Raw genomic sequence first — 26,491 nt, 5'->3', positions numbered from 1 at the left:
GTGTAATTAAAAAGTCCATTTAGAAACAATTTAAAAATATTCGTTACCTGGTAGGTGCCTACCAGAAAATAAGCATGGTTAGGGACGGATTGTGGGCAGATTATGGGCATAGTTTGACTTAGGTATCAGTAGGCATCTAACTTAGTTTCACTCATTTAAGCCAAGAAAACCCTGGCCTAAATGGCATTGTGCCTAAAGTTTCAACGCCTTCGGTGACTAAAACCACTTAGGCGCTGCTAGGCATCTATAATTACAAATTTGTATTAGATCCGGTGATGTTGTTTACGCTGGACCATATTCCCCTGTCTGCACCAAAGGGGTTTCGGAGCTTTCTAGCTCGATCTGTGTTGTTGGGGAAGAAAGCGATTTTGCTCTGTTGAATCTCCTCTGATTCTCCGACGCTCTCCCGTTGGCGCACTCTGATGATACACCAAGCATCCATGGAGAGATTATGTTTTTCATCATTGGACTCTGCCTTGGGCCGGTTATTCTGTCTTTATTGGACACCATTTTGGGACACTTTAACACCTAGAGCTCGTAGCCATTTGTTGAATGCATGAGCATTTTGTTGAGACTGCACTGGAATGGATTTTTGTTCTTGTTTAGGCTGTGGGATTGGGGGTGGGAGTGGGGTGGGGGGGGAGGCTCAGGTATACGGTAAATTTGTGATGTATTTTGGTATCCACTTCTTCTGTTGTACACCATGTATATTTGAGTATCTTGCTTATTTCTGGAAAATTTAATAAAATATATTCTTAAGAAAAAAAAAAAAAACAGCATCTAGTGGATGATTTTCAATCACGTTCAACAGCGCCTACAAATTAGACGTCGTTTACAGAATCAGGGGCAATGAGCCTTCATTCACTACTAGCCACATGATGGACGAGTAGGTGACTCTATTTTTCAGATGTTTTAATCTTAACGTTGAGATTAGCAGTTTTTTTTTAAAATTTAACTTTATCTTTATTAGCATTTCAAACTTAGTTCACAGGACAAAACTCTTGTTACAAGAAACACAGAGATGAGAAATATACAGTGGAACCTTGGTTTGCGAGCATAATTCGTTCCAGAAGCATGATCGTAAAGCAAAGTGTTCGTATATCAAAGCGAATTTCCCCATAGGAAGTAAGGAAAACTCGGATGATTTGTTCCACATCCCCCCCCCCCCCCGAGACCATTGGCGCTGCCCACTTCCACCCCACCCCGGAAACCAACTTCTCTCCCCCCTCGGCCCACCCCCAAACCCTTACCTCCAGTAACACCCTGCAAGGTATGAAGAGGCAGTGCAGAGGAAGAAAGGGTGGGCGCGCGCGCAGCACATGATTCTCCCCGTCTCCCACCGCACCCAAGTTTGGGCACACAGCGTTCTGTCCTCGACGCCCCGACAGCAGGACAAGCCAGATAGAGGGGCGGCTACCGTTTATGCTGACCGTCTTCGGCTAGGACTCGCCGCTGATTTTCTGTGCTGGGCTGCTGCGGGGCCTTGAGCATCTGCGCATGCTCACAGCCTTCTGGCTCTCACCCTCTCCAAGATTCTCATGAGATTCTCCGAGAATCTCATGAGAATCTCGGAGAGGGTGAGAGCCAGAAGACCGTGAGCATGCGCAGATGCTCCAGCCCAGCATAGAAGATCAGCGACAGGCTCTTTCTGCACCAGCACGCGTATGTCCTGTGGGTTAGTGCGTGCCGGTGTCTGATAGAGGTAAGGGTTTGGGGGTGGGCCGCGTGGGAGGAGAGAAGCCAGTTCCTGGGGTGGGGTGACATGCTTGCATACCGAGTCAACGCTCGGTTTGTGAGTTAAAGTTTTCTCGAGTGTTTTGCTCACCTTGCAAAACACTCGCAAAACCGTGTTACTCGCAAACCGAGGTTTGACTTTATATAGAAAAAGATGAATTACACCCAAGAAGTGTCAATTTTAACCCTTCATTAGACTGCTAATATCAGGGAGTGATCAAAAGGAAAAGTAAGGAGACCGAAAAGCCTAATGTGATACCATTCATATACTCGTACTATGGTTTCTAATTCCAACACAGTTCTCGTACAATTTTCTTTAAATCAAAAAAAATCCTTCAGTTGTTCAAGGGAATAAAAGATATATTTGGATCCCAAATAGTGTACTAGGCATTTACATGGATATGCCAGCAGAAAAGTTGCTCCTATATTAATGGTTTCCCATCTCAAGGATAGCAACAATCTTCTCCGTTCTTGAGTAACACAGGTGCGTTTATGGTATTCATATTGCTTTCTTTTTTTATATTCTTCTATTTGCTACCTTGACACAGAACTCCCTTCCTTTTGTCTACTCTCTGCATACACTGACGAGCATTACAAAGAATGATTCTGGCATTTGGTTTTGATTAGAGCACACAGCCTAAGAAACTGACCTTTGTGGTCACTTTTACTAGGGATAGTGCCAGCTAAATTGTTTAGTTCAATGTTCGGGAGGAAAAAATCCAACAAACATTCTCAGCGTATCTCAGTTTGGTATCTTAAAAATAAGTCAGCAAAATGTTTTTGTCCCTTCATGACTTGGAACGAAACCAGTGACCAAAGCCAACAGTAATCGTAATGCATCATGTTTCCATAATAAAGCCCCCAAATATTTGCTTGCTTTTCCTAATGCCTTGTTGCGTTGTGTCTGTGCTACTGTGAATGTGAAATTTTCCATATTGCTTTGTGAGTTTAATTCAAACAGCTAATAAATGTAATTGAAAAGCTATGGCATATGGCTGGAGGGATGATTAATTTAAAGAACTCAAATTAGCTATGATCTCATGCCTCTAACAATGCAATGTTTGTGATTTAATCCGCCCTGATAAAAAGGTTGGTCCGTTGCCAGCTGCAATGTTATGATAAACAGATGTTTAAAGAAATATGCAAAGTGCCTGCCAACTCTTGCATCAACCATTTATAAATGCTGAGTATAAACATGAGCAATTGCCCAAAAAGAAATTCAAGAAAAGCTGTAGCTGTTATGCCTAATTTGTTTACAGAAAAGAATACAGTACACAAGTTCTCTCTTTTCCCACTCTTCCCCTAAGCCAGGGGTGTCAAATTCCCTCCTTGAGGGCCGCAATCCAGTCGTGTTTTCAGGATTTTCCCAATGAATATGCATGAGATCTATTTGCATGCACTGCTTTCATTGTATGCTAACAGATCTCATACATATTCATTGCGGAAATCCTGAAAACCCGACTGGATTGCGGCCCTCGAGGAGGGACTTTGACACTCCTGCCCTAAGCGCTCTAGGAAGATGTTCCTGACTCCTGAAGCTGCTACACATATGCCGGCTCTTTACATTAATAGCCACTGTTAGAGGTAACAAAGCAAACTCCTGGGACCTCCATTATAATTAGAACCTGATACTGAAGTGCCCTCAGTTCCTGCACTGTCTCCTACGTTCTCACCTCTTTCTTAATTCAAGAGAGCGATATGCAGAAGAAATATCCCCTGAGGGTTTAAAAAAAAATATATTATGTTTTTTAACAAAGTCCTGAATTTTTCTAGAATGCTTAAGCTTTATAACACATCCAGAGATGGCATTTTAGTGTTCTTTCAGAATACATTTTCCCTATGAGACAGCCTTAGAGAAAGGGGCAGGGCTAACGGTATCTGATGCCCTTGGCAAAGTTTCAGTCGGGCATCTCCCTGGACAGCTCAAGGTCTTACTCTATTCCCCATTCCCACTCAAAGTCCAGTATCAACCCTTCCCCTTTCTACTCCCACTCCAGGTCCAATGTCCGGCATCCAGCATATCCCCCCTCTCTTCCTTTTCCTTGTTGCCACTGCCACTACACTTCTCCCTCCATATTCGCGGTTTCAGCATTCACGGTTTCGATTATTCACGGTTTTTAGCTTTAAAAAAAATATATAAATTCTTTATTGATTTTCCAACTATCAACTGTGCAATAAATAAGTAGTTGTACATTCATCTTACTGAAATACATAAGCAATCATTTTTACCCACCATTTTTATCATTTTTACCCACCCACCCAAATGACTAATCAAGAAAAACACAAATCCTTAAATTCCTTCAATAACCTTTCCCAAGTTAAATTAATGGTATATTCCCCCCCCCCCCCCGGATGTTTATACTCAAAGGTTTTTAACTTGCTGGCTCCTCCCCCCAAATTACATCAGCTTGCATAGAAAAATCGCTGATTCCAAGGATTTACAGAAAAAAATTGCTGATTCCCAGCATTTTCTTCATCGTGTTTTGCCTCTTCTTCAGGAACAGGCCAAGTCTCCCATCACGTTATTCGTGGTTTCATCATATTCATGATGGTTTTTAATAGAAAACAGCGAATAACATATAAAAAAGTTATTCGCGGTTTTTCTGTATTTGCGGTTCTGTTAATCCTCTAGCACAGTGAATATGGAGGAAGAAGTGTACTGCCACCCTACTTCTTCCTGGGCTAAATCTGTAAGAGGATTCATGGGGCCCTTTAGCGTAGTCTTGCTGTGTCTCCCTCCCAAATGCAACTCCCTGTCTGAGGAATGTCAGTGCTTGATGCAAGCTTGTGCCCAAAGGAACTAAATCAGCAGAGTCCTCTTGTAGCTTTGAGCCGGGAAACAGTGGAACAGTGGTTGTGGTGGGGGAGATACTGGACAATGGGTGGGGGTAGGGAAGGTAAGATAAGATGTTATTCTCCTACTATTTTGACACCCCCTAAATACTGTTACCCTAGGCCAGTGGTAGGCAAACTCATTAGTCAAAAGAGCCAAAGATCAGCAGTACAACGATTAAGATTTCTTTTGAGAGCCATACCCCGCGCCCGCTTGTGCTATGACGGCTACGTCAACCTGACTGACACCCCGCTCACCTACATGTAGTCGAAATCAATTTGTGGCAGAGCCTAGAGAATGATATGGGGAAAAAATTTGTCTCTGTCCCTGTCCTGTCCCTGCAAGCTCGGTCCCCGTCCCCACAAACCATCTGATCCCATCTACACAAACCTCAAATAGTTTTATACTGAACTTATTATATTAAAGTATAAAAAGAAACAATATTCTGTACAATTGTCAATTTATAAATCAGCGTCTTCTCCCCACTCTCTCTTCCCCATTTCCCTTCAGTGTCAGCCCACTCTCTCTCCACTTCCCTTCAGCGCATGCACATAAAAACAAGCAAGCAATTTTATATCATTTTCATTCTATTCATTCATAGAAATTAAAGTTTAAATAATGCCAGTCACATAACAAAGCATGATTTTACAAAAATAATTCCCTGCACAGTCAAGCCTGCAAGGATTACTAGATGTCTTTCAGCAACACCCCTCCCCCTTCCCTCGTGGCCAAGTCAAAATGATCTACCAACAATAAAATTTTTAAAAACACAAAGCACACTGTACGCAGAGAAAATGTTAATTAACATTTATATTCCATGGGTTTTCAAAGAGGTCAAAGCAGATGACTTTATGCAATATCACCTCAGTAACAGCTATACAAAAATAGACAAATATACCCCCTCCCTTTTTACTAAACTGCGATAGCTGTGCTGAATGCCCTGCGTTGCTCATGCTCCCTGCGCTAAAAACTGCTATTGCGGTTTAGTAAAAGGGGGCCATAGTGCAAAATATAAACAGCAGATATAAATTCTCAAAGCGGACACATTTTGATCACTAAATTGAAAATAAAATCATTTTTCCTACCTTTGTTGTCTGGTAATTTCATCAGTCTCTGGTTGCACTTTATTCTTCTGACTGTGCATCCAATATTTCTTCCCTTCTTTCAGCCTCCTGTATGCGTCCTCTCCTCCAGACCTCATTTCCTCCCCCAACTTTTTCTTTCTTTTACCCTGCCCCCTTTCTTTATTTCTATCTGTCTTTCTCTCTCTCTCCGTGCCCCCTTTCTTTCTTTCTCTTTCCATGCCCCCATTCTGTCTGTCTTCCTATCTTTCTCTCTCCATACCCCCTTTCTGTCTGTCTTTGTGTCTTTATGTCTTCCGTCTCCCTTCTTTCTTTCTGTCTCCCTGCCCCCCCTTCTTTCTTTTTCCATTCCCTCCCCCAAGCCACTGCCATTGGGGAACAGGCCGCTATCACCGCCATCGGGGAACAGGCCACCGCCAAGTTCTGAACTCCTCCCCGTAAAGAGGATGCTGAAGCGCCGGGCTGATCACCCTTCCCCACCCGACGTCAATTCTAATATCGGAGAGGAAGCTCCGGGCCAGCCAGGCAGCAATTGGCTGGCCCAGAACTTCCTCTCCAATGTCAGAATTGACATCGGGTAGTGAAGGTTGGTCGGCCCGGCGCTTCAGCGTTCTCTTTATGGGGAAGGGAAGCAGGTTGGGCACCCCTGCTCTAGATGAGCCGCGAGCCGCACTCAACTGGTTAAAAAGCCGCATGTGGCTCGCGATCTGCGGTTTGTCGACCACTGCCCTAGGCAGAGACCTAGTCTGCTTAATGGCAGAGCCAGCCCTGCTTGAAGGCTGGATCCATCTGTATTGGCTGCAGTGCTCACAGTGGCCAGAGGGTGTCAGTAAAATCAATCATAATGACAGAATGCTACCATCTAATGGTCCGTATTGGTAGTACAGCTGAAAAATTAATATTTCCTTTTAATTTTTAGGAAAAAAACATCATCCCAGAAAAAACATTATCATTTTTAAGGAATAAAGTACCAAAGAAATTTACTGGCACCTCAGATTCAGTTTTGTTTGTGTAGGTCTCACTAAAAATGGCATGAAGAGTCCAAAGCAGAGAAAGACAACTGATGAGTACTGAGGGTAGAAGGATTACTTATGTACGACATATGTACAGTACTTAGTTGATTCAATCACTAAAAGATCTTGCATCAAAATTAATGCAATCAGGCAATGGAATGAAAGACAACAATTTACTTTTCTAGGACCCATTCAAACTTTTAAACAGGAACTTTTGTTTTTGTTTGTTTTGCTGCTCAAGCTTCATACAATGTTTCTTTTTATAAACTTGTGGCTTTCCATTGAGTTCTTTTGTGACAGAACATATGTTTATTCTCATTCCATGTAATATGCATTGACGTTAGCATTTCTAATCCCTCTATGTGGCTTTGGCTTCCTCCATGACAGAAACCACTTAGAGAGCAGTCTTCACTAGTCAGCACTAGCACACATTTAGTAGAAATATAGAAATGTGAAATAGTAGTATTAGTTTTACAACACATGATCTGGTAGACCCTACAGCTGAATTAATGAAAGCCAGACAGTTGAATCTCTGAAAATAGTTTTTATAGCAGACAGCTGAAAAAGTGAATAATGGCATCTCAGTGTGTATCTTAGTGAAAAAAAAAGTCCAGGAAGGTGCTCCGAGATGGAGTTGAGGGAGGGGCTGTTTTAATCTTACATATGTAAAGGCAGGTAGCATCGGTGCAATGGCACTCTGTGTGAGTGAAGGAAACAATGCTTTCCATGTCCTGAAGAGGGCGCTCTCTATAGCCTGGTATGGGATGGAGGGAGGGGTGCAGTGCTCTCCATGGTCTGAAAGAGGGAGGGACAGAGCTTTCAATGACCTGAAATAGGGGTTGCTCTGAAGTTCTGTGGGTGTCAGTGTTCCTATGAAACCATGGTGGTGTTCCTGAAGTGGTGATCCCTTTGCAACCACACAATTCACATACCCCTAGAGTAAAATTCTACACCACTACATTTCAGACGGGAAGCCATGTTCGTCTTTAGTAGCAAAAACAAGATGGCTGGCGATGTCTCATAAACTAACAGATTTATTGAGGCATAAGCTTTCAAAGAGAAGAGGGCACTTCATCGTTTTTACAGAGATACATTGAACATCTGCCCCAGAAGGTTTCTACGCTGAGTACCCATAGACCAAGTGACTTGTCAGCAGCAAGAGTCACAGACAGAAATTGAACTGAGATCTGATGGCTTGCAGTTCATTCCTCTTGCAAATAGATCACTCCCTCATACACGGCATCAAGCCAAGGCTGGGATGATATACCTTCAACCATCTAAAAGGATCTGTTATCCCCAAACAGCACTGCAATTTCACCTTATAAGGCTAGCTGTTTTGTCAGCATTAACCAACTTCAGATTCCTTCATGGCAGTATTTTTGCAGAAGGCCTACTAAAAAAACTGCCACCAGTTTCAGCCAAATATAAGTAATTCAAACTGGTGGCATAGCCAGATGGCCAATTTTGGGTGGGTCCAGGCTCAACATTTCCTCCTCCCCTCTAGCCACCCCCAGCATTTCTCCCTCCCCTCCCCTGCTGGATATCAGGCATCTCTCCCCGTCTCTCAACACCCCTCCTCCCCTCAGTGTACCTTTTAAATACTTCACTTCTGTTTCTGCATAGGTTGGACCTTGTCAGAGGGAAGGCTCTGGGGCTAGTTCAAACAGCATGTGGAAGTTGCTGCTCACTGCTGGCAATCTATGGAAGGGAAATTTTTGAAAGGTACATGGGGGAGGAGGGTGTTGTTTTTCAGAGACCAGAAAACCAGATCGCCAGCAGGAGGAAGAGATGCTGGGAGTCTTCAGCTGGCAGGGCTATGGGGATTCCTGCCAGCCATAGTAAAGGTGCCCTTACTGGGTGGGCCACAATCCAAAGTAGGTGGGCCTTTGCTCACCTGGGCTCACCCATGAGTACACCATTGCTTCAGATGAAGAAAGCACTCAATGGGTGATTCATAACATTTTTGTCCGGCTTGATAGCATCAATTTGCTGCTTTGGGTTTCAAGCTCAATCAGAACTGACTTCTAAAGGGCTACAGGGCCATAAGTCTTTGTTCACAACTGTTCTATTTTATGCCCTCTTCCCAAGTTACTCAAGTGACGGTTGTGACAGTGTTAAGCTGAGAGTGTGATAAAAATTAGACATGCATCAGAATAAGCACATCCCTCTATAGCTAAGTAAATACAGCAGAGCTCCATCTGGAAGCCTGTAATCATAGGCCCTAAGTCCTGCCACTGGGTGTTGCCATTGCACAATGACTGGGATCTCTGCAACATTCCTAGCTCTGGCCAGCCAAGTCCTTTGCATGGTAATAGATTCTCTGGACTGGCCCCATTTCAATGCCAGTCATAGTTGGATATATTGACCTGGATAGGGCTTTGTATTCAAGACCTTACAAATTAATTCAGTAAGAGAGATAAGCCTATGTGACTGCAGTGGGACAGTTTACTCTTATTTACTGTATGAAAGAATATTTATATCTTATGTCCTTAATATAGTGTGTACGCTAGACACCAGATAATTTCACTGTTAAAGTTAGAGACACTCTGTACTGAGAAAACATGCCTGCATTTGCCTCTTAATCCAGTGCCTTTGTGAATCAGCACACTGAAATGTCAATGTCCTCAGAACATGCTCAGTGAGGCACCAGTATATTGACTTACAAGGAGAGTTTCGGTATGCAGTGTTGGAACCTTCAGATTTCACCCTCAAACGGTGCCCCTCGCTTTCTATTCTGTATCCTATCAATATCACCTACTCGGGTGCAAGAGCTCTTGAGAGTAATGTTTTGGGGTTTGAGATCAAAAGATGATAATTCAGTTGGTGGCATACCAAGAGGGGCGGGGGGGAGAGATCAGCCCTGGGTGCAAGCCCTGAGGGGGTGCTCCCAGTCTTGGTGGCCAGTTCCACCCCCCCAACGTCCGGATTTTCCCCCCGTACCGTTTGCGGTGGAGAAGCAGCCTGCAGCGGGATCGCAATGCCAGTGATCCCTGCGCTGCTTCGGCGCTGCTTCCTCCGCCATGGTCCCGCCCATCCTCTGATGTCAGAGGAGGGGCGGGACTGCGGCGGAGGAAGCAGTTCCGAAGCAGCGCAGGGATCGCTGGCGTCGCAATCCCGCTGTGGGCTGCTTCTCTATCGTAGGTGGTGTGGGGAGGCCAGTGGGGCGAGCGGTCCTTCGGGGTGGGTCGGGGCATCAGGCCTTTAGGGTGGGGTGGGGCGGGCAGGCAGGCAGGCAGGCCTTCAAAGGGGGGGTGATAGGCAGGTCAGGGGGACAGGCAGGCAGGCCTTAAAGGGGGGGGGGGACAGGCAGGCAGGCAAGCAGGCCTTCAAGGGGGGGGGGACAGGCAGGCAGGCCTTCAAGTGGGGACAGGCCTTCAAGTGGGGGGGACAGGCAGGCAGGCTTTCAAGGGAGGGACAGGCCTTCAAGGGGGGGACAGGCCTTCGGGGGGGGTGCAGGCCTTCGAGGAGGGGGACAGGCCTTCAGGGATGGGATGCAGACCTTTAAGGGGGGGACAGGCCTTCAGGGAGGGGGAGCCCTGGTGTAGAAGTACACGGAGGGAATGGGGGGTTCAAAGAGATGCGCATATGCCGGACTTTGGGTGGGAAGAAATAATGGGTCTGGAAATAGAGAAAAGGGTGAGAGATGATGGACCATGGTTTTTAGGGAGGGAAGGAACAGAAAGGGAGAGAAGTTGGACACAAGGGATGGTGTGGAGGGGGGATAGAGATACTGGATAGGAGGGTAGTTGGGAAAAGAAAGGGAGAGATGGTGGACCCTGGGGTGGTGGGGAAGGAGGGAGAGATGCTGGATGAAAGGATTGTTAAGAAAAGATGGATCTGTGGAGGGAGACGAAAAAAGGAAAGATGCAATTCCTCCTGGGGAGGGGAGGGAAGGGAAACGGGGAGGACAGAGATGGCAGATGGATGGTTAGCATGCAGAAAGAAGGAAGAAGGAGACCCTGGCAAGCAAGTTATCAGAAGACAACCAGAGCCTTGGACCAACAAGATTTGAAAAATAATCAGACAATAAAAGGTAGAACTAATTTTATTTTCTGTTTTGTGATTACAATATGTCAGATTTGAAATGTGTATCCTGCCAGAGCTGGTATTAGACCGCAAACGTGAGCTAGGATTTAACAGAGAGAGGAAAAGTCCTTTTTGTTTCTTTATTTTATTTACACCACAGCGCCAGTGTGGTTAGAAGCCAAAAGGGGTGAAAAAGCTATAAAATAAACCCACCAGGATGTTTGAAAAAACTGGGAGTGAGCAGCAACTCATTCCAATTGCTCGCACTGGCTCCAAGCCTTTCCTTTGACATCACTTCCTGGTTCTGTGAACAAAAAGTGGCAGAGAAAGAAGGCTTGGACTAGCGTAAGTAGAGGGACTGTGTTGCTGCTCACTGCTGGTGAAGAACTAAAGATTTGAAGTTACCGGGGAGGGTTTAAAAACAGTGATCCTAGAAATCTAATGGTAAATACATATATACTTATAAAAAGAACAGCAAAAAACAAGACCCAAATTTCCACAGGCGGAGAAGAACACATCCAAACAAACAAGACTGTGGAAACACAATGTTCTCGGACCTTTGGTTGCAGTTTATTCAAAAACACGCCTCCTTCAGGGATCCAAGATGCAATGATACAGTCTTGAGAGTCCAGTTTTATGACTCCTACATTTGGACTCTCAAGACTTTTCTCCTATTCTGTATATGACTGTATCATTACATCTTGGATCCCTGAAGGAGACGTGTTTAGCTGAAACACGGCCCATGTTGGGTCCTTTCATGATACATGTGGATTTGTTATTGCTTTTATTAAGGAGATTTTTGAATAAACTATACACAACCAAAGGTCCGAGAACATTGTGTTTCCACAGTCTTGTTTGTTTGGATATTTATACTTATAACAGAAAATGTAGTATGATTCCTAATTTAACAGGCGACTTCAAACAGTGGGTGTTAGCGAATTCCATAAAGGTGCCCAAGTGGTTTGTAGCTGTTTCCCACCCACAGAGTCCACGTCTGCAATCGCCTGTCCTTCCATCTGGAGAAGTTGTATCAGAGTTGCTCTCCCGTGTACTAAGGACGGTGCAATGTCCAGCCATAGAGTAAAATAACGTTTATGCCCAATAATAAGGCTTTACTAACCATCCTTTTAACATAAAACAAATCACCCCCTCAAAAAAAAAAAAACAAAAAAAAATCTATATTCACTGCTCCTGTTCTAAAGACAATATTTTAAAGGGTAGAAACGAAACTTGGGGCTCCTTTTACAAAAGCGCGCAAGGGCCTTAACGCGCGGAATAGCACACGCTAAAATGCCGCATGCGCTAGCCGCTACTGCCTCCTTTTGAGCAGGCGGTAGATTTTTGGCTAGCACGCGCTAATCCGGTGCGTGCGGTAAAACCCGTAGCGCACCTTCGTAAAAGGAGCCCTTGGTCTCATCAAGCAAGAATTGATTAAAATAAGTTTTTTTTCCACAGAGTTGTGGGCAGACAGATTTACTGCTTGAGGTTATTTTATTCCTCGGCGAAAAAATGTAGACAATCACATCCCAACGATTCTTTTCAGCATCTATAAATACAAGGATACCCACTATAGCTGACCCCTTGTGAGGGTCAGAACAGGAACAGCTGTGCAGACACAAACTATAAATCCCAGGCACTGCTGTATGTTTAAATCTGGATATGACAGAAGGCATTTCGTAACTTTTCATTGAACTATGGAGATCACAGGGCGCAGTTGGAGCCCACAAGAGTTTCAGCGTTCTATATCTTGGTACCTCTTTGGAGAAATATTTTGCCAAAATATCTTTGGTTTGAAACGTCTTTGTCCAGATTTGAGGCTGGATTTCAGGTTTCAAGGTTCAAGTTTTTTTTTAATTTGATATACTGCCAAATCAAAATACAACGTGGTTTACAAAGATAAAATAGGGTAACCTATTTAAGTCCTGAAAGAATGATTTGCTGTGCAAACGTAGCTTAAGCAGTATGAGAAGAGACTGGAAGACCTAAATATGCATACTCTGGAGGAGAGAAGAGAATGGGGAGATATGATACAGAGGTTTAAATATTTGAAAGGTATTAATATAGAACCAAATGTATTCCAAAGAGAAAATGATAAAACTAGAGGGCATAATTTGAGGTTGCAGGGAGGAAGACTCAGGAGCAATGTTAGGAAAAATGCATCAGTACCATCAAAACAGACATATTCAGTCTAACAAAGTCAGTTGCTCAGAAAAATGCTTCAACGAATAGTTGAGTCTTCAACATTTTCCTAAAGGAATTCCTCTCTCCACATTGTCTAATCTGGCCAACAAGGCCATTCCATAACTTGTCTCCTGCACACATAAAAGTCATGGCACTCGTATCTACATGTTTAGGGTTGGCCTTTTGTTTCAACAATGTCGCACCTACAGAACGTAAGGATCTTTGAGGTTGATAACGAGACATCATGTTCTTAAAAATTTCAGGCATTGTACCATATAGAAATTGATGACATAACATGATTGCTTTGTATTAAATTCGAAACACAACTGGCAGCCAATGCAGTTGTCTAAGATATGGAGTAATGTGCTCATATCTTGATGTTCCAGATTATCAATCTGGCCGTGACATTCTAGACCACCTGCAATGCCCTACACCTAGCCTTAGTTATTCCCAGGTACAGGACATTGCAGTGGTCCAGCCGTGACAAGACCATTCCCTGTACAACAGCACAGAAGTCAGGTGATGGCAGCATAGGTTTCACACGGTACAGTAGGTGTATCTGAGCAAAACATATTTGCACTCTTTTTGCAACTTGACAGTTCATAGTAAGCCCTGGATCCAATTTTACTCCCAGGACTGTCATGGACTCCCTCACCAGTAATACCTCATCTAATACTTTTAGTGTTTTTGGCCAATTAACATGATCCAGTTTCCCCACAAGCATGACCTCTGTCTTGTCTACATTCAATCTTAAGCCCTGTTTCTCCATCCATCCAGTAATTTCACTCATATAATTACTCAACAATTTTTCCAACTCATCTCCCCATACACATACTGGGAAGAAAAAAATGATGTTATCCGCATATATGCGGTATTCAACTCCTAAAGATTGAAACAACTGGCCAATGATAACCATATAGGTATTAAATAACAGCGCTGAACTTTGAGGAACTCCACTCTTCACCTGAAAAATACTCGAAATCTTAGTTCCATTCCTTACTTGAAAAGTGCGATCTATCAAGTACGAATTTAACCATTTCAAGACAGTACCACCCACCTCAAGACATAATTGCGTTAATGTCCACGTATGCGCAGAGGACCTCGGGCCGTGACTCTGAACCTGTTACTTCATCGCTAGGAGAGAGAAGGAGAGGTGCTGGCGAGGAGAAAAGTCTTTGGTGTTGACTGACTGCCTACAGGACGTGCCTCTCGCTGCGAGAGGCACGTCCTGTAGGCAGTCAGCTCGCGCCTCTCCTCCTTGCTGGCGTCTCGCGGCACACCTGGAATCTGCCGCGGCACACCGTTTGCAATACATTGTTATAGATGATTGATGCCCCTCCTCCTCTTTTTTTTTCTGCATAGGAGCGCAGAGAGAGGGGGGACATGATCGAGACGTTCAAGTATCTCACGGGCCGCATAGAGGAGGAGGAAGTTATCTTCCTTTTCAAGGGTCCCACGACAACAAGAGGGTATCCGTGGAAAATTAGGGGAGGGAAACTACGAGCTGACACCAGGAAATTCTTTTTCACAGAAAGGGTGGTTGATCGCTGGAATAGTCTTCCACTGCATGTGATCGAGGCCAGCAGCGTGCCTGATTTTAAGGCCAAATGGGATCGTCACATGGGATCTATTCACAGGGCGAAGGTAGGGGAGGGACATTAGGGTGGGCAGACTAGATGGGCCGTGGCCCTTATCTGCCGTCAATTTCTATGTTTCTATCCTGTAATTGCAATCATGTTTCAGCTATCAGTAATAAACCTGGATGGTCTTACATTAGCCAGTCATTGATTAGGTCTGTTTTGTTTATCTGGGATCTAGCATTAATATAATGTGTAGCCGGGGATTGTGAGCGAGGAGTTGTTTGGGGAGGAGTTATGTTTAATCTTTTGGGATTCTTAGATCATCCATCACAAATTGCTTATAGTTCCCTACCTTCAAATAATAGAAACAAAGGCATGACATTTTTTCAGTAGTGGCCCCACAACTTTGGAATACCCTTCCAGCTCCTGTAAGGGAGGAGAATAATCTTGTTTGTTTCAAGGGCCTACTCAAGAGCCACCAATTTAAAGAAGCTTACAACATTTGATTTTTTTCACTCTTTTCTTTCTTCAAATTTCTCTAAAGAAACAAGTAGCAATGTTCCCCTTCCTTTTGTTTGTTCCTTATTCATCTTTCTTTCCTATATAAATTGTAGTTCCTACCCAGCTTACTTTTGTCTCATGTTTGTCTATCAATCTGTCAACCATTAGTACGCCATTTATTTGATGTTTCATTTAAAATCTTTTAATTATCCTGTTATTGGCATTTGTTTTTATGTAGTCATGTTTTTGTTTTCCCTATTAAATTTTAATTTGTATCTGGCTTAGAAATTGGATAAGCGACTCAATCAAATTTTAATAAAAACTTGATCTAACTACTGTGGTCTGGTTTCTTGTGCAATTTCTTCTGGGGTCTGTTGCCTGTGACTACCTCAATTGTCCTCGTTATTGGGTTGTGGCATTTTGGGACTTCGTTTGTGTGCGAGAGGTTTACCCTCTGCTCTATCTGGATTCTGTTGGTCATAATGATAGCTAACGGGCTTTTCAGTAGTGGGCTTTCTGTTAGCTGTGTTAGCATTCTGAAGGTTGTATTGGTACAATAGAATAGATGATATAGCTTTAACAAACCTTTGGCTATCCAGCCTCTGATGGGTGTTTGATTCTCGGTTGGGTTTTTCAATACTTTTTGCAGTGTCTGAGGATCTTGTTTGGAGAGCTTATAAAACATTTAAAACATAAATAAAAGAACACCGAGTAAAGATTGAACTGTTTTTCCAGCCCGCAGTATATTATCAGCTCTCTGACTCACACCCCTGACATTTATTAATGAAATGTGCTTGGCAGAGGCACGTGGAGCTTCTGTACTTGAGATCCATCCATTCAGTCATCACAAACCTTCTTGAACTTAGCAGGAGATTATATAATTCTATTTAGATCCCATTGTGTCACTTAACAGAAATGGCCATACTGTACTCGGCAAACTTCTCTTTTATTTTCTGAGACTTTGGGCTCCTTTTACTAAGCTGCGATAGCGGGCTTAGTGCATGCTAGATGATAACGCCAGCATTGAGCTGCTTAGCGTGGGTTTAGCTCGTGCTAAAATTCTGCGTGCGCTAAAAACGCCATCGCAGCTTAATAAAAGGAGTCCTTTGGGTTTGTAATCACAGTCAAATATACTCCAACTGCTACTAAATCATTCTAATTTCGTCATTCTAATTCATTTAAAAATTTTGCCTATCAAAACTATTACATAAAAGCTAGGGCTGCAATTTGATTAAAATTGTAATCACGATTAATCATGCGATTAAAGGTGTGTTTTTTACATCTTTATTTTCCCCCACTGCAGCTCTTCCTGACAAATCATACGTGCATAAGAATTAGTTTTAGAAAAGATGTAGCTTAAACATACAGGCGGCAGTATGCAGAGATTTAAACAGGGCATGGATGTTATGGTCCTTGTATAGAAACATAGAAACATAGAAAGATGACGGCAGAAAAGGGCTATAGCCCATCAAGTCTGCCCACTCTACTGACCCACCCCGATAAGTCTAGATGCTAGTGATTCGTGCTATGTAGGGATCCCACGTACATGTCCCATTTACTTTTAAAGTCAAGCACGCCGGTGGCCTCGACCACCTGCACCGGAAGCTTATTCCAGTGATCTACCACCCTTTCCGTGAAAAAATACTTCCTGGTGTCACTATTAAACTTTCCTCCTCTGAGTTTAAGAGGATGCCCTCTTGTGGTCGAGGGTCCCCTGGGCAAGAGGAAGACATCTTCCACCTCGACCCGTCCTGTGATGTATTTAAATGTCTCAATCATGTCCCCTCTCTCCCTGCGTTCCTCTAGAGTGTAGAGCCGCAGTCTGCTCAGTCTCTCTTCGTATGAGAGACCCTTGAACCCCAAGATCATCCTAGTGGCCATCCGCTGAACCGACTCGATTCTAATCACGTCTTTACGGTAATGTGGCCTCCAGAACTGCACACAGTATGTTGTCGAGATCTATGGGAAGAGCTGGCCCTACCACTCAGCAACTGTGTTCTAGTGTTATCATCTTGCCGGCTCCCTCCTCTGTCTTGCTAAAGCGTTTGCACATTTGTGCGGCCCCAGAAAAATTTTTTTGCGGTCAATGCGGCCCAGGGAAGCTAAAAGGTTGGACACCCCTGAATTGTAGACCTTGAGGTCGAAGGGGATGTTTAGTTTGGTTAGAGCCTCAATTATATCAGTGGCAGGAGTCTTTTTATGGAATAATTTGGCTGAACCTCTTAGAATGCTTTCTAATATTCAGAATTTTAAAAGTGCGCTGAAGGCAACTTTGTTTATAGAGGCCTTTCCTTGAAGCCTCTTTTTGTTTTTACGATTTTGATTTAGAAGAGCTTTTATCTGTATGTAATTTATTTATTGTTGTTTTGTCATTTACCCCCCTCCCCCGCCTTTTACAAAACCATAGTGCGGTTTTTAGCGCCGGCCACGGTGGAAACAGCTCTGATGTTCATAGAATTCCTATGAGTGTCGGAGCTGTTACTACCGTGGCTGGTGCGAAAAACCACGCTATAGTTTTGTAATGGGGTGTGTGTGTGTGTGTGTGTTTAATTATCTAATCTAATCTTCTATTTGTGCGTCGCGCATACCTATACAGGCTCAAGGCGACTTATGTGTGTATGATGTGAACTGCTTAGGTCAGTGTCTCACAAACTTTCCGGCCGGAGGCACACTAAATCCAATGCCCCGGCAGGAAGGCGCCCGTAAGTGCGCCGAGGCCCATCGGGCCGCGACTCGTTTTGGTGGAGGGATCCGGGAGGTGCGGGGAGAGGAGGAGAGACGCCGGCCAGGAGGAGAGTCACCTGCGCTGGCTGACTTCCAAGAGGACGTGCCTGAGAGGCACGTCCTGTAGGCAGGCAGCCAGCGTGGATGACTCTCCTCCTCGCCAGTGTGTCGCAGCACACCTGAAATCTCAGGAGGCACACTGGTGCAATACACTAATATAGGCATACACATAGAAACACACACAAATATATACCATATAAAAACTTAATAACAGTCAGTCCAATGGTCCATCCAGCCCAGTATCTTGCATCCAGAGTGACCAAGTCAAGTCACAAGTTCCTGGCAGAAACACACATATGTTCCAGTGGTGTAGTAAGCGTGGGTAGGGTGGACCATCCCGGGCGCCATCTTTGGAATAGGCGCCAGCGCCGGTGCCTCTACTCCACACACCCCCCCACGTACCTCTTTAAATGTTTGCTCGTGTGAGCCGTATCGTCCACTTGCTGCTCGCGCCAGCCTCGGCTCCCTTCTGACGTCACTTTCTAGCTGTGGGACCAGAGTGTGACGTCAAAGGGGTTGCTGAGGCCAGCGCGAGCAGCAGGTGGAAGGTGCTGCGTGTGCTGGTGAACATTTCAAGAGGTATGTGGGGGGGGGGTACACAGTACAGCGGAGAAGACTAGGGGTCACATGGTGCAGCAGAGAAGAGTGGGGGTGCATGGCATGGAGGTGCCAGGTGCCACTGTCCCCAGCGCCAACTCCCTCACTATGCCACTCTGTGTGTGTGTGTGTGTGTGTGTAGTGTACAAGGGAATTTTCAGTATGTTTGTGTATGTGTGTGTATGATATGCTATATGTTTGGGTGCGAGAGTGTGTGTATTTTATATACCGCAGCTTAGTAAAAAGTCCCCTCTGAGTCAGCCCTGCTAAAAACACACACACTCCTTTTCTGGCAGCTGGAGCACACACACACACACACACACACACACACATGCACATCCTTCAACACACATCTCTGACAAATGCACCCTCTTATGGTCACTGAACAAAGTCCCCCCATGCTTTTCCATATTTAACCTCTCTCGCCATACACATGAACTCACATCAACCCTCTCCTTTAAAAATAACTGCTAAAGGTAAACCAAACAAACTGTGTGCACTCCCTCAAGTCCGCCTTTCCAACCCTGCCTGCTGTTCTTTCTTTAATAGACGACTATCAGCCAGGGGTAGAGCTGCCCTTCTGAAGGACTAGAACAGCTGGGTGTGCAGGGATTGGATGCACCAAGCAGCGCTTCTTTAGCTCCCAAATATCCGATTCTGGACAGTGAATCACAGGCTTACTGATGCCAACAGCTGAAAACGAAGAGTGCCAGGGTTTCTGAAACAATGCAGCTGGGTAATAAAATGGATTTTTGGCCATTAGCTTGCTGCGTTCAACAGGAAGAATAAGTCTTGGGGCAGAAGACAGAAGGAAGGATTGAAAAATGTGTCATCCTCACTTCCCCTCATTCCCATTCCCTTTGGGTTCTGCTTCTATTTTCACGTTCTGTTCTCTCTCTTTATCTTTTCTGTTACTGTAATTTATATTAGTCTTTTTTCCTGCTTCACCTAATACTAGGACCATTTCAAAACTTCTCTGTGAAGTGAGTGAATAATTCTGCAATAATATAGCGCAGATTATAATATATAGTAACATAGTAAATGACTGCAGATAAACACCTGAATGGTCCATCCAGTCTGCCCTGTAATTACATGCATTACAATTTCATGATTAAATTAAAATGTCTTTTTTCTTAGTTATTTCTGGGCCATAGACCTTAGAAGTCTACCTGCTACTGTCCTTAGGTTCCAACTACTGGAGTTGCCATGGAAGCTCACTTTAGCCTATCCAAACCATCTCCTTTGCTGGGTTCAGACTGTGAAAGGTTGCTCATTTATATTCTAATTAGCGATCCTCTATGTTCCTCCCAGACTTTTTAAAACTTCCATCACCATTTTCCTCTCCACCACCTCCCTCTTAAGTCTATCACCCTTCAACCTCAATGTATGTCCTCTAGTTTTAACCAATTTCCCTTCTCTGGAAAATATTTGGTCCTATATTAATACCTTTTTAATATTTAAATGTCTATCATATCACCCCTTTCCCTTCTCTCCTCCAGAGTATACATGTTGAGGTCTTCTAGTCTCTTCTTGTACTTCTTTTGGCGTAAACCTCCTACCATTTTCGTCATTTTCCTCTGGACCCCTTCAAGTCTTTTTATATCTTTGGCCAGATTTGGCCTCCAAAACTGAACACAATACTCCAAGTGGGGCCTCACCAACGACCTGTACAGGGGCATCAATACCTCCTTTCTTCTGCTGGTTACTCCTCTTTCTATACAGCCTAGTATCCTTCTGGCTACAACCACCGCCTTATCACACTGTTCTGACGAATTCAGATCATCAGACATGATCACCCAAAGGTCTTTCTCCCTGACTGTGTATATGAGTTTCTCACTTCCCAGCACCTACGGTTCCCTTGTATTTCTACCCCCATATGCATCACTCTGCACTTCTCGCATTGAATTTTAGTTGCGTTAGAACATTCTAACTTTTGTAGATCCTTTTTCATGTTTTCCACATCCTCTGGGGTATCCACTCTGTAACAAATCTAGGTATCATCCACAACAAGGCTAACCTTACCTTCTAATCCTTCGGCAATATCGCTCAAAAACATATTGAACAGAATCGGTCCCAGCACCAATCCTTGAGGCACTCCACTACTCACTCTTCCTACCTCTGAGCAAATTCCATTAACCACCACCCTCTGACATCTGTCCATAAACCAGTTTCTTATCCAGTTCGCCACTTTGGGTCCTAACTTCAACTGGTCATGTTTGTTCAAGAGCCTCCTATGAGGAACCATGTTAAAGGCTTTGCTGAAATCGAAGTAAATTATATCAAAGAAGAGCGACCAAGACGATAAAGGGGTTGGAACTCCTCTTGTATGAGGAAAGACTAAAAAGGTTAGGGCTCTTCAGCTTGGAAAAGAGATGGCTAAGGGGAAATATGATTAAAGTCTACAAAATCCTGAGTGGAGTAGAACGGGTTCAAGTGGATCGATTTTTCATTCCGTCTAAAATTACAAAGACTAGGGGGACACTTGATGAAGTTACAGGGAAATACTTTTAAAACCAAGATGAGGAAATTTTTTTTCACTTAGAGAATAGTTAAGCTGCCTCTTTTACAAAGCATGTGGCAACAACCCTGAAGCTCTTTAAGTCTCTATGGGCTTCGGGGCCGTGAGCGCAGGGCTAGTGTGGCTTTGTAGAAGAGGCCAAAGCTCTGGAACACGTTGTCAGAGGATATGGTAAGAGCGGATAGCATAACTGGTTTTAAGGAAGGTTTGGACAAGTTACTGGAGGAAAAGTCCATAGTCTGTTATTGAGAAAGACATGGGGGAAGCCACTGCTTGCCCTGAATTGGCTGCATGGAATGTTGCAACTGTGTGGGGTTCCGGAATCTTTTGTTACTCTTTGGGATTCTGGAATCTTGCTATTCTTTAGGATTCTGAATGGAATGTTGCTACTCTTTGGGTTTTGGCCAGGTACTAGTGACCTGGATTGGCCACCGTGAGAACAGGCAACTGGGCTTGACGAACCATTGGTCTGACCCAGTAAGGCTATTCTGATGATCTTATGAAATCTGCCCTGTACCTCCCATTCCCACCTATCCCCAAAATTAATCTTCTCCATCCCTACCCCTATTTGCACATGGCAACACCATTATTTATTTGGTTACAGCCTTCTCTTTCCTCCTGACCTCCACAGCCCCCTTGGGGTCACTATGCAGCCAATGAATATTCCAAGCCTTAGTTTTGTGTTCCAGCTGCCTCTCTCAGTGCATTCCAAACCTCATTTCTCATTCTGGAGTCACCTGAGATTTTGACTACACTATTGTGAGAATCCCATGGAAACATTTTTTATTCCCGTGGGAATCCCACGGGTTCAATGGGATTCCTGCAATCCTCATTCCTGTGCAGCTTTCTAATTTGCATCCATCTGTACATAGGCTGGAATGCCATTCTGCAAATAGATAATGGAACCGCAAAAATGTATTTATTTATTCAGTTTTCTATACTGGCCTCCCAGAACAGTTTACATGAATTTGTTCAGGTACTGGTGAGCTCACAATCTATCTAATGCACCTGGGACAATGGGGGGATTAAGTGATTTGCCCAGGGTCACAAGGAGCAGCGTGGGTTCGAACCCACAACCTTAGGGTACTGAGGCTATAGCTTTAACCACTGTGCCACACTCTCCCCCCCCCCCCCCCCCCAGAATTGCATTTCAGCCTATGCATGGATGTATGCACACACAGTATGACGAGTGATGATACAATTGTTTTAAGTACATGACAGTTGCCAATAGCGCAGATCTCTATGTGCATGGGTCAGATGTGCTCTCCCTCTGTTAGCGCACATTTTTGCATTCAGCCTATTTGCATGCAATTTCTTTGCTGTACTGGGAAGCAAAGCATTTGGATGACCCTTGTGGTAGGAAACAGTGAAGCGAAGTTACTGTCTGTGTGACAGGGAATGAAATTGGGGTTTCAAGATTGGTAGCTTTGCATTACAACCACTGTAACATACACTGTCAGCCCAGTAATGGTAGCAGACAGTTTCTGACTGGGCCGAAGCCTGGGACTACAGATGCTGAGAGTCAATAAAATCTTCCTTTGGCAGACTTTGAGTTAGGAAGGTACAACTCAAGAGCACTAAGTGTCGAACATGGTGTAGCAATTGCAAGCAAAGCCTTAGAAGCAGGCTGCTAACATATTGCAAACTAGCATATCAACGGGAAGATGCAAGAACAGATTGTGCTGGTGTAGGGAGTGGCCAGACCAACTCTGGAGCTATTCTGGAAGCTGAAATCACCCCCAAAGTATTTATGTGTTGGGTACAGTAGTTTTACTGGATCCTATTCTTCTTCTGTACGATAACCAAAAATGGTCTGACTTTTCAAGTAGGATTCAAGTGGTGATCCTTTCGAGGATGGGTGTGGACATCTGCTGTTACTTCTTTATTAATAGCTCCCCAGAAATGTTTGCCATCAAATAGTAGATTTTGTTATCAACTCAGAAAGTGCCCAGAGTTATCCAATTGGGGCTGCCTCGTGAACTTTGCTTTGTTAAGATGGCTTACCAGAGACATTCAGGTAAGATGACGATCAACGCGGCGTTTTATGCTTTACAGTTTATTAAGACAGTGCAACTTGCAGGAAAATGTGACTTCTGCTGTCAAGGGACAGCCTCGTAGGTGTGATTCTGGAATGAAAGTCTGCGGAAGAGCAGCTGTTGAGAGGCAAAAGTGCCCGAACAGACACTGGACTCTCTCGGGAGAAATAATTCTAAGCCAATAGCAGGGAATGTGTGAAAATTCTACAAATGTCTTCAGTCTATCAAAGTCTTAATAGGTGTTTCTTTGTTTCTAGCTAGCACACAACTATTACAAGAAGATTATATTTCAGATTTCAGGGAACACAATCGAGGTGTTCAGCCAAAAAGAATACCTTGATGTACCTGAGAATGAGGAACTGAAAAATGCATAAAGTCACACTATCGATTTGTAAACCTAGGTCTTTGATTTTTAAATGAATTTTTTTCTTAATTAGCCAGTTTGCTGTTTGATTTTTGTTTTTTTTGGTGGTGGTGGGGGGGGGGGACACATTATCTGGGTCTTTCTGATGCCAAAAATGCAGAATCTGAAACATGACTGACTTCTGTTTTCTGTTAATAAGGCAGAATTCACACTTTGTAGAGTCTGTCCCTGGGATTACAGTGACCAAAAGTATTGCAAGGCAGAAAAATGTGTTAACAATAATAGTTTCAGAGCTAAATATGAGCACTTTTTCTTGTTTTAATGAAAAATAATTCTAACAAGTTGGTAAAATATTAAAGGAAAATTAATGCTTTTCAACACTTCCAAGAGGGGGAGAAAAGGAAATTCAAATATTCCTGACTTAAAAATACAGCCTCTAAACTATTTTTGGCAAGAAGGGTGAGTTCCTGTGCTAAGGTTTATCACACCCGGAGGAGCTTCCTTCACATTACCGCATGTCCTGTATTATGACTCTACTTATCAGCTACAGCTTTGGTATTATTTCTGTGTCCTCAGGCAGTTACTCTTACATGACTTGTCCCTTTTCTTACCCTCCACCCCCCCCCCCCCCCCAAAGAGGTTTTTAGCACCGGCTGGCATGCTGAATGCTCTGCACTGCTCCGAAGGTTATATAATTCCTATGAGCATTGGAGCATTTAGCAACCAGGGCCATGGTAAAAAACAAACAAACCTCTATTGCTGCTTACCTGTCTGTTTTCTCTGGAGGAAGGATCTGTTGAGTGATGAGATGAACCTCCAATTGAACCAATGTGAAAAACTGTATCTCAGCTGGAGGAAGAGGACGTAAAAACAAATATTTTCAGTTTGCGTTCATATAAATAATGCTGAGCATGGACACTAAAGGGGTCTTTTACTAAGGCACGCTAGCTGATTTAGCACGCACTAACTCATTTACCCCCTCTTTTACTAAGGTGAGCTAGCCGATTTAGCGTGCGCTAACTGATTTACCCCTTCTTTTACTAAGGCGCGCTAGCCAATTTAGTGCGCACTAACTGATTTACCCCCTCTTTTACTAAGGTGAGCTAGCTGAATTAGTGCGCTCTAACTGATTTACCCCCTCTTTTACTAAGGCATGCTAGCTGATTTAGTGCACGCTAATTGATTTACCCTTTCTTTTACTAAGGCGCGCTAGCCGATTTAGCGTGTGCTAACTGATTTACCCCCTCTTTTACTAAGGCACGCCAGCCGATTTAGCGCGCGCTAACTGATTTACCCCCCTCTTTTACTAAGGCGCGCTAGCTGATTTAGTGTGCGCTAACTGATTTACCCCTTCTTTTACTAAGGCGAGCTAGCCGATTTAGTGTGTGCTAACTGATTTACCCCCTTCTTTTACTAAGGCGCGCTAGCCGATTTAGCACGCGCTAACTGATTTACCCCCTCTTTTACTAAGGCGCGCTAGCCGATTTAGTGTGTGCTAACTGATTTACCCCTTCTTTTACTAAGGTGCACTAGCTGATTTAGCATGCGCTAACTGATTTATCCCCTCTTTTACTAAGGCCCGCCAGCCGATTTAGCGCACGCTAACTGATTTACCCCCCTCTTTTACTAAGGCGCACTAACCGATTTAGCATGCACTGATTTACCCCCTATTTTAGTAAGGCGCGCTAGACGATTTAGTTCATGCTAAATGCTAACGTGTCCATAGAATATAATGGACACATTAGCATTTAGCATGTGCCAAATTGGCTAGTGCGCCTTAGTACAAGGACCCCTTAGCGCCCGCTAAAGACTAGCACATAAGAACATAAGAACATAAGAAGCGCCATCTCCGGATCAGACCTTCGGTCCATCAAGTCCGGCGATCCGCACACGCGGAGGCCCTGCTAGGTATTCACCTGGCTTATTTTATAGCCAACCATATCTTTATATGCCTCTCTGAAGGAGATATGCATCTAGTTTGCTTTTGAAGCCTAGGACTGTCGATTCCGCAATAATCTCCCCTGGGAGAGTATTCCAGATGTCAACCACTCTCTGTGTGAAGCAGAACTTCCTGACATTAGTCCTGAACTTGCCCCCCCTTAGCTTCATTTCATGTCCTCTTGTCCGTGTCAAATTGGACATTGTAAATAATCTTCTCTGCTCTATTTTGTCAATTCCTTTCAGTATTTTGAAGGTCTCGATCATATACTAAATGCTAACACGCCCATAGAATATCATGAGCACGTTAGCATTTAGCATGCGCTAATCTTTAGTGAACGCTAAATCGATTAGCGTGTGCTAAGTCAACTAGCGTGCCGTAGTAAAAGACTTCTTAATTTAGTGACCCCGACACCCACTTTCAAGCTGTCTTTTTTTTTTTTTTTAATCATGGAGATGTTTCAGTACATCTAGACCTTGGGTCTTTATTAAGAGTGTGTTATTGGCTGTTTGGATGGATAAGTTAATACCTGACAGAATTTGGTGTGAAAAGCTAAGAAGAAAATGTTATTACAGCATGCTTATTTATTTGGTTTTATATCCCGTCCTTCCCCAAGAGCTCAGAATGGGTTATAGTTTTACAGTCATGGTGTTACAATGTACTGTAAGATAATAAATAGCCTACTCTGATTGAGAAGGGTCACAAGACATAAGCTGGTAAGAAAGGCCTGCTCTTGGTTCTTGATAAGCTCTAGGAACTGAGGGCTCTTAAATACGCTGTTTCCTGAATGAAACAATGTTCTAATTCAGTATTCTTCAACCACCGGTCCATGGACCGGTGCTGGTCCACAGAAATTTCCTGCCGGTCCACAGGGCCAGCATGTGCATCAGGCCCAAAACATTGTTCTTCAACCGCTGGTCCACGGTGCGATCGATGCAGCGTTATCTTCGAGCCAGCTCCCTCTTCCTAACTGATTCAGTGCACAAAGCCACGGGCAGTGGCTCCTATGGGCATCCTGCGCCTGAACCTGACGTTGCAACATCAGAGGGAAGGCTTCCAGATGAGGCACAGGACGTGCAAGGTGCAAGTAGTACTATGATGGGGGCGGAGTCTGGGGTGGAGATTGGGTAGAGATGGGCGGGGTCTGACCCACGACTTAGCCCAGTGTTCTTCAATCGCCGGTTCACAGACCGATGCCGGTCCACAGAACAATTCTTTTATTTCTGCTGGTCCATAGGTGTAAAAAGGTTGAAAAACACTGTTCTAATTTATAAGGCTCAGGGTGTTCAGTCAGTTCATGGGA

At 44.0% G+C, this 26,491-nt stretch overlaps 1 protein-coding gene across 2 annotated transcripts in view; it reads left to right on the top strand.

The window, feature by feature from the left end:
* FHL1 (four and a half LIM domains 1) overlaps positions 1–26,491 on the top strand; it is a 93,866-nt gene that overhangs the window by 21,267 nt on the left and 46,108 nt on the right. The window contains exon 1 of one of the 2 annotated variants that reach the window (XM_033944492.1): positions 22,718–22,866. The exons of the other annotated variant lie outside the window; for it this stretch is intronic. Coding sequence (XP_033800383.1) covers positions 22,845–22,866 — 22 coding nt within the window. The 5' untranslated portion in view covers positions 22,718–22,844. Of the gene's footprint in view, positions 1–22,717; positions 22,867–26,491 lie in introns of those variants that run through there. 2 annotated transcript variants of the gene reach the window in all.

Source organism: Geotrypetes seraphini, chromosome 5 (genome assembly GCF_902459505.1).
Source record: "Geotrypetes seraphini chromosome 5, aGeoSer1.1, whole genome shotgun sequence".
NCBI lineage: Eukaryota > Metazoa > Chordata > Amphibia > Gymnophiona > Dermophiidae > Geotrypetes > Geotrypetes seraphini.
This window is presented reverse-complemented; position numbering and strand designations above follow the sequence as displayed.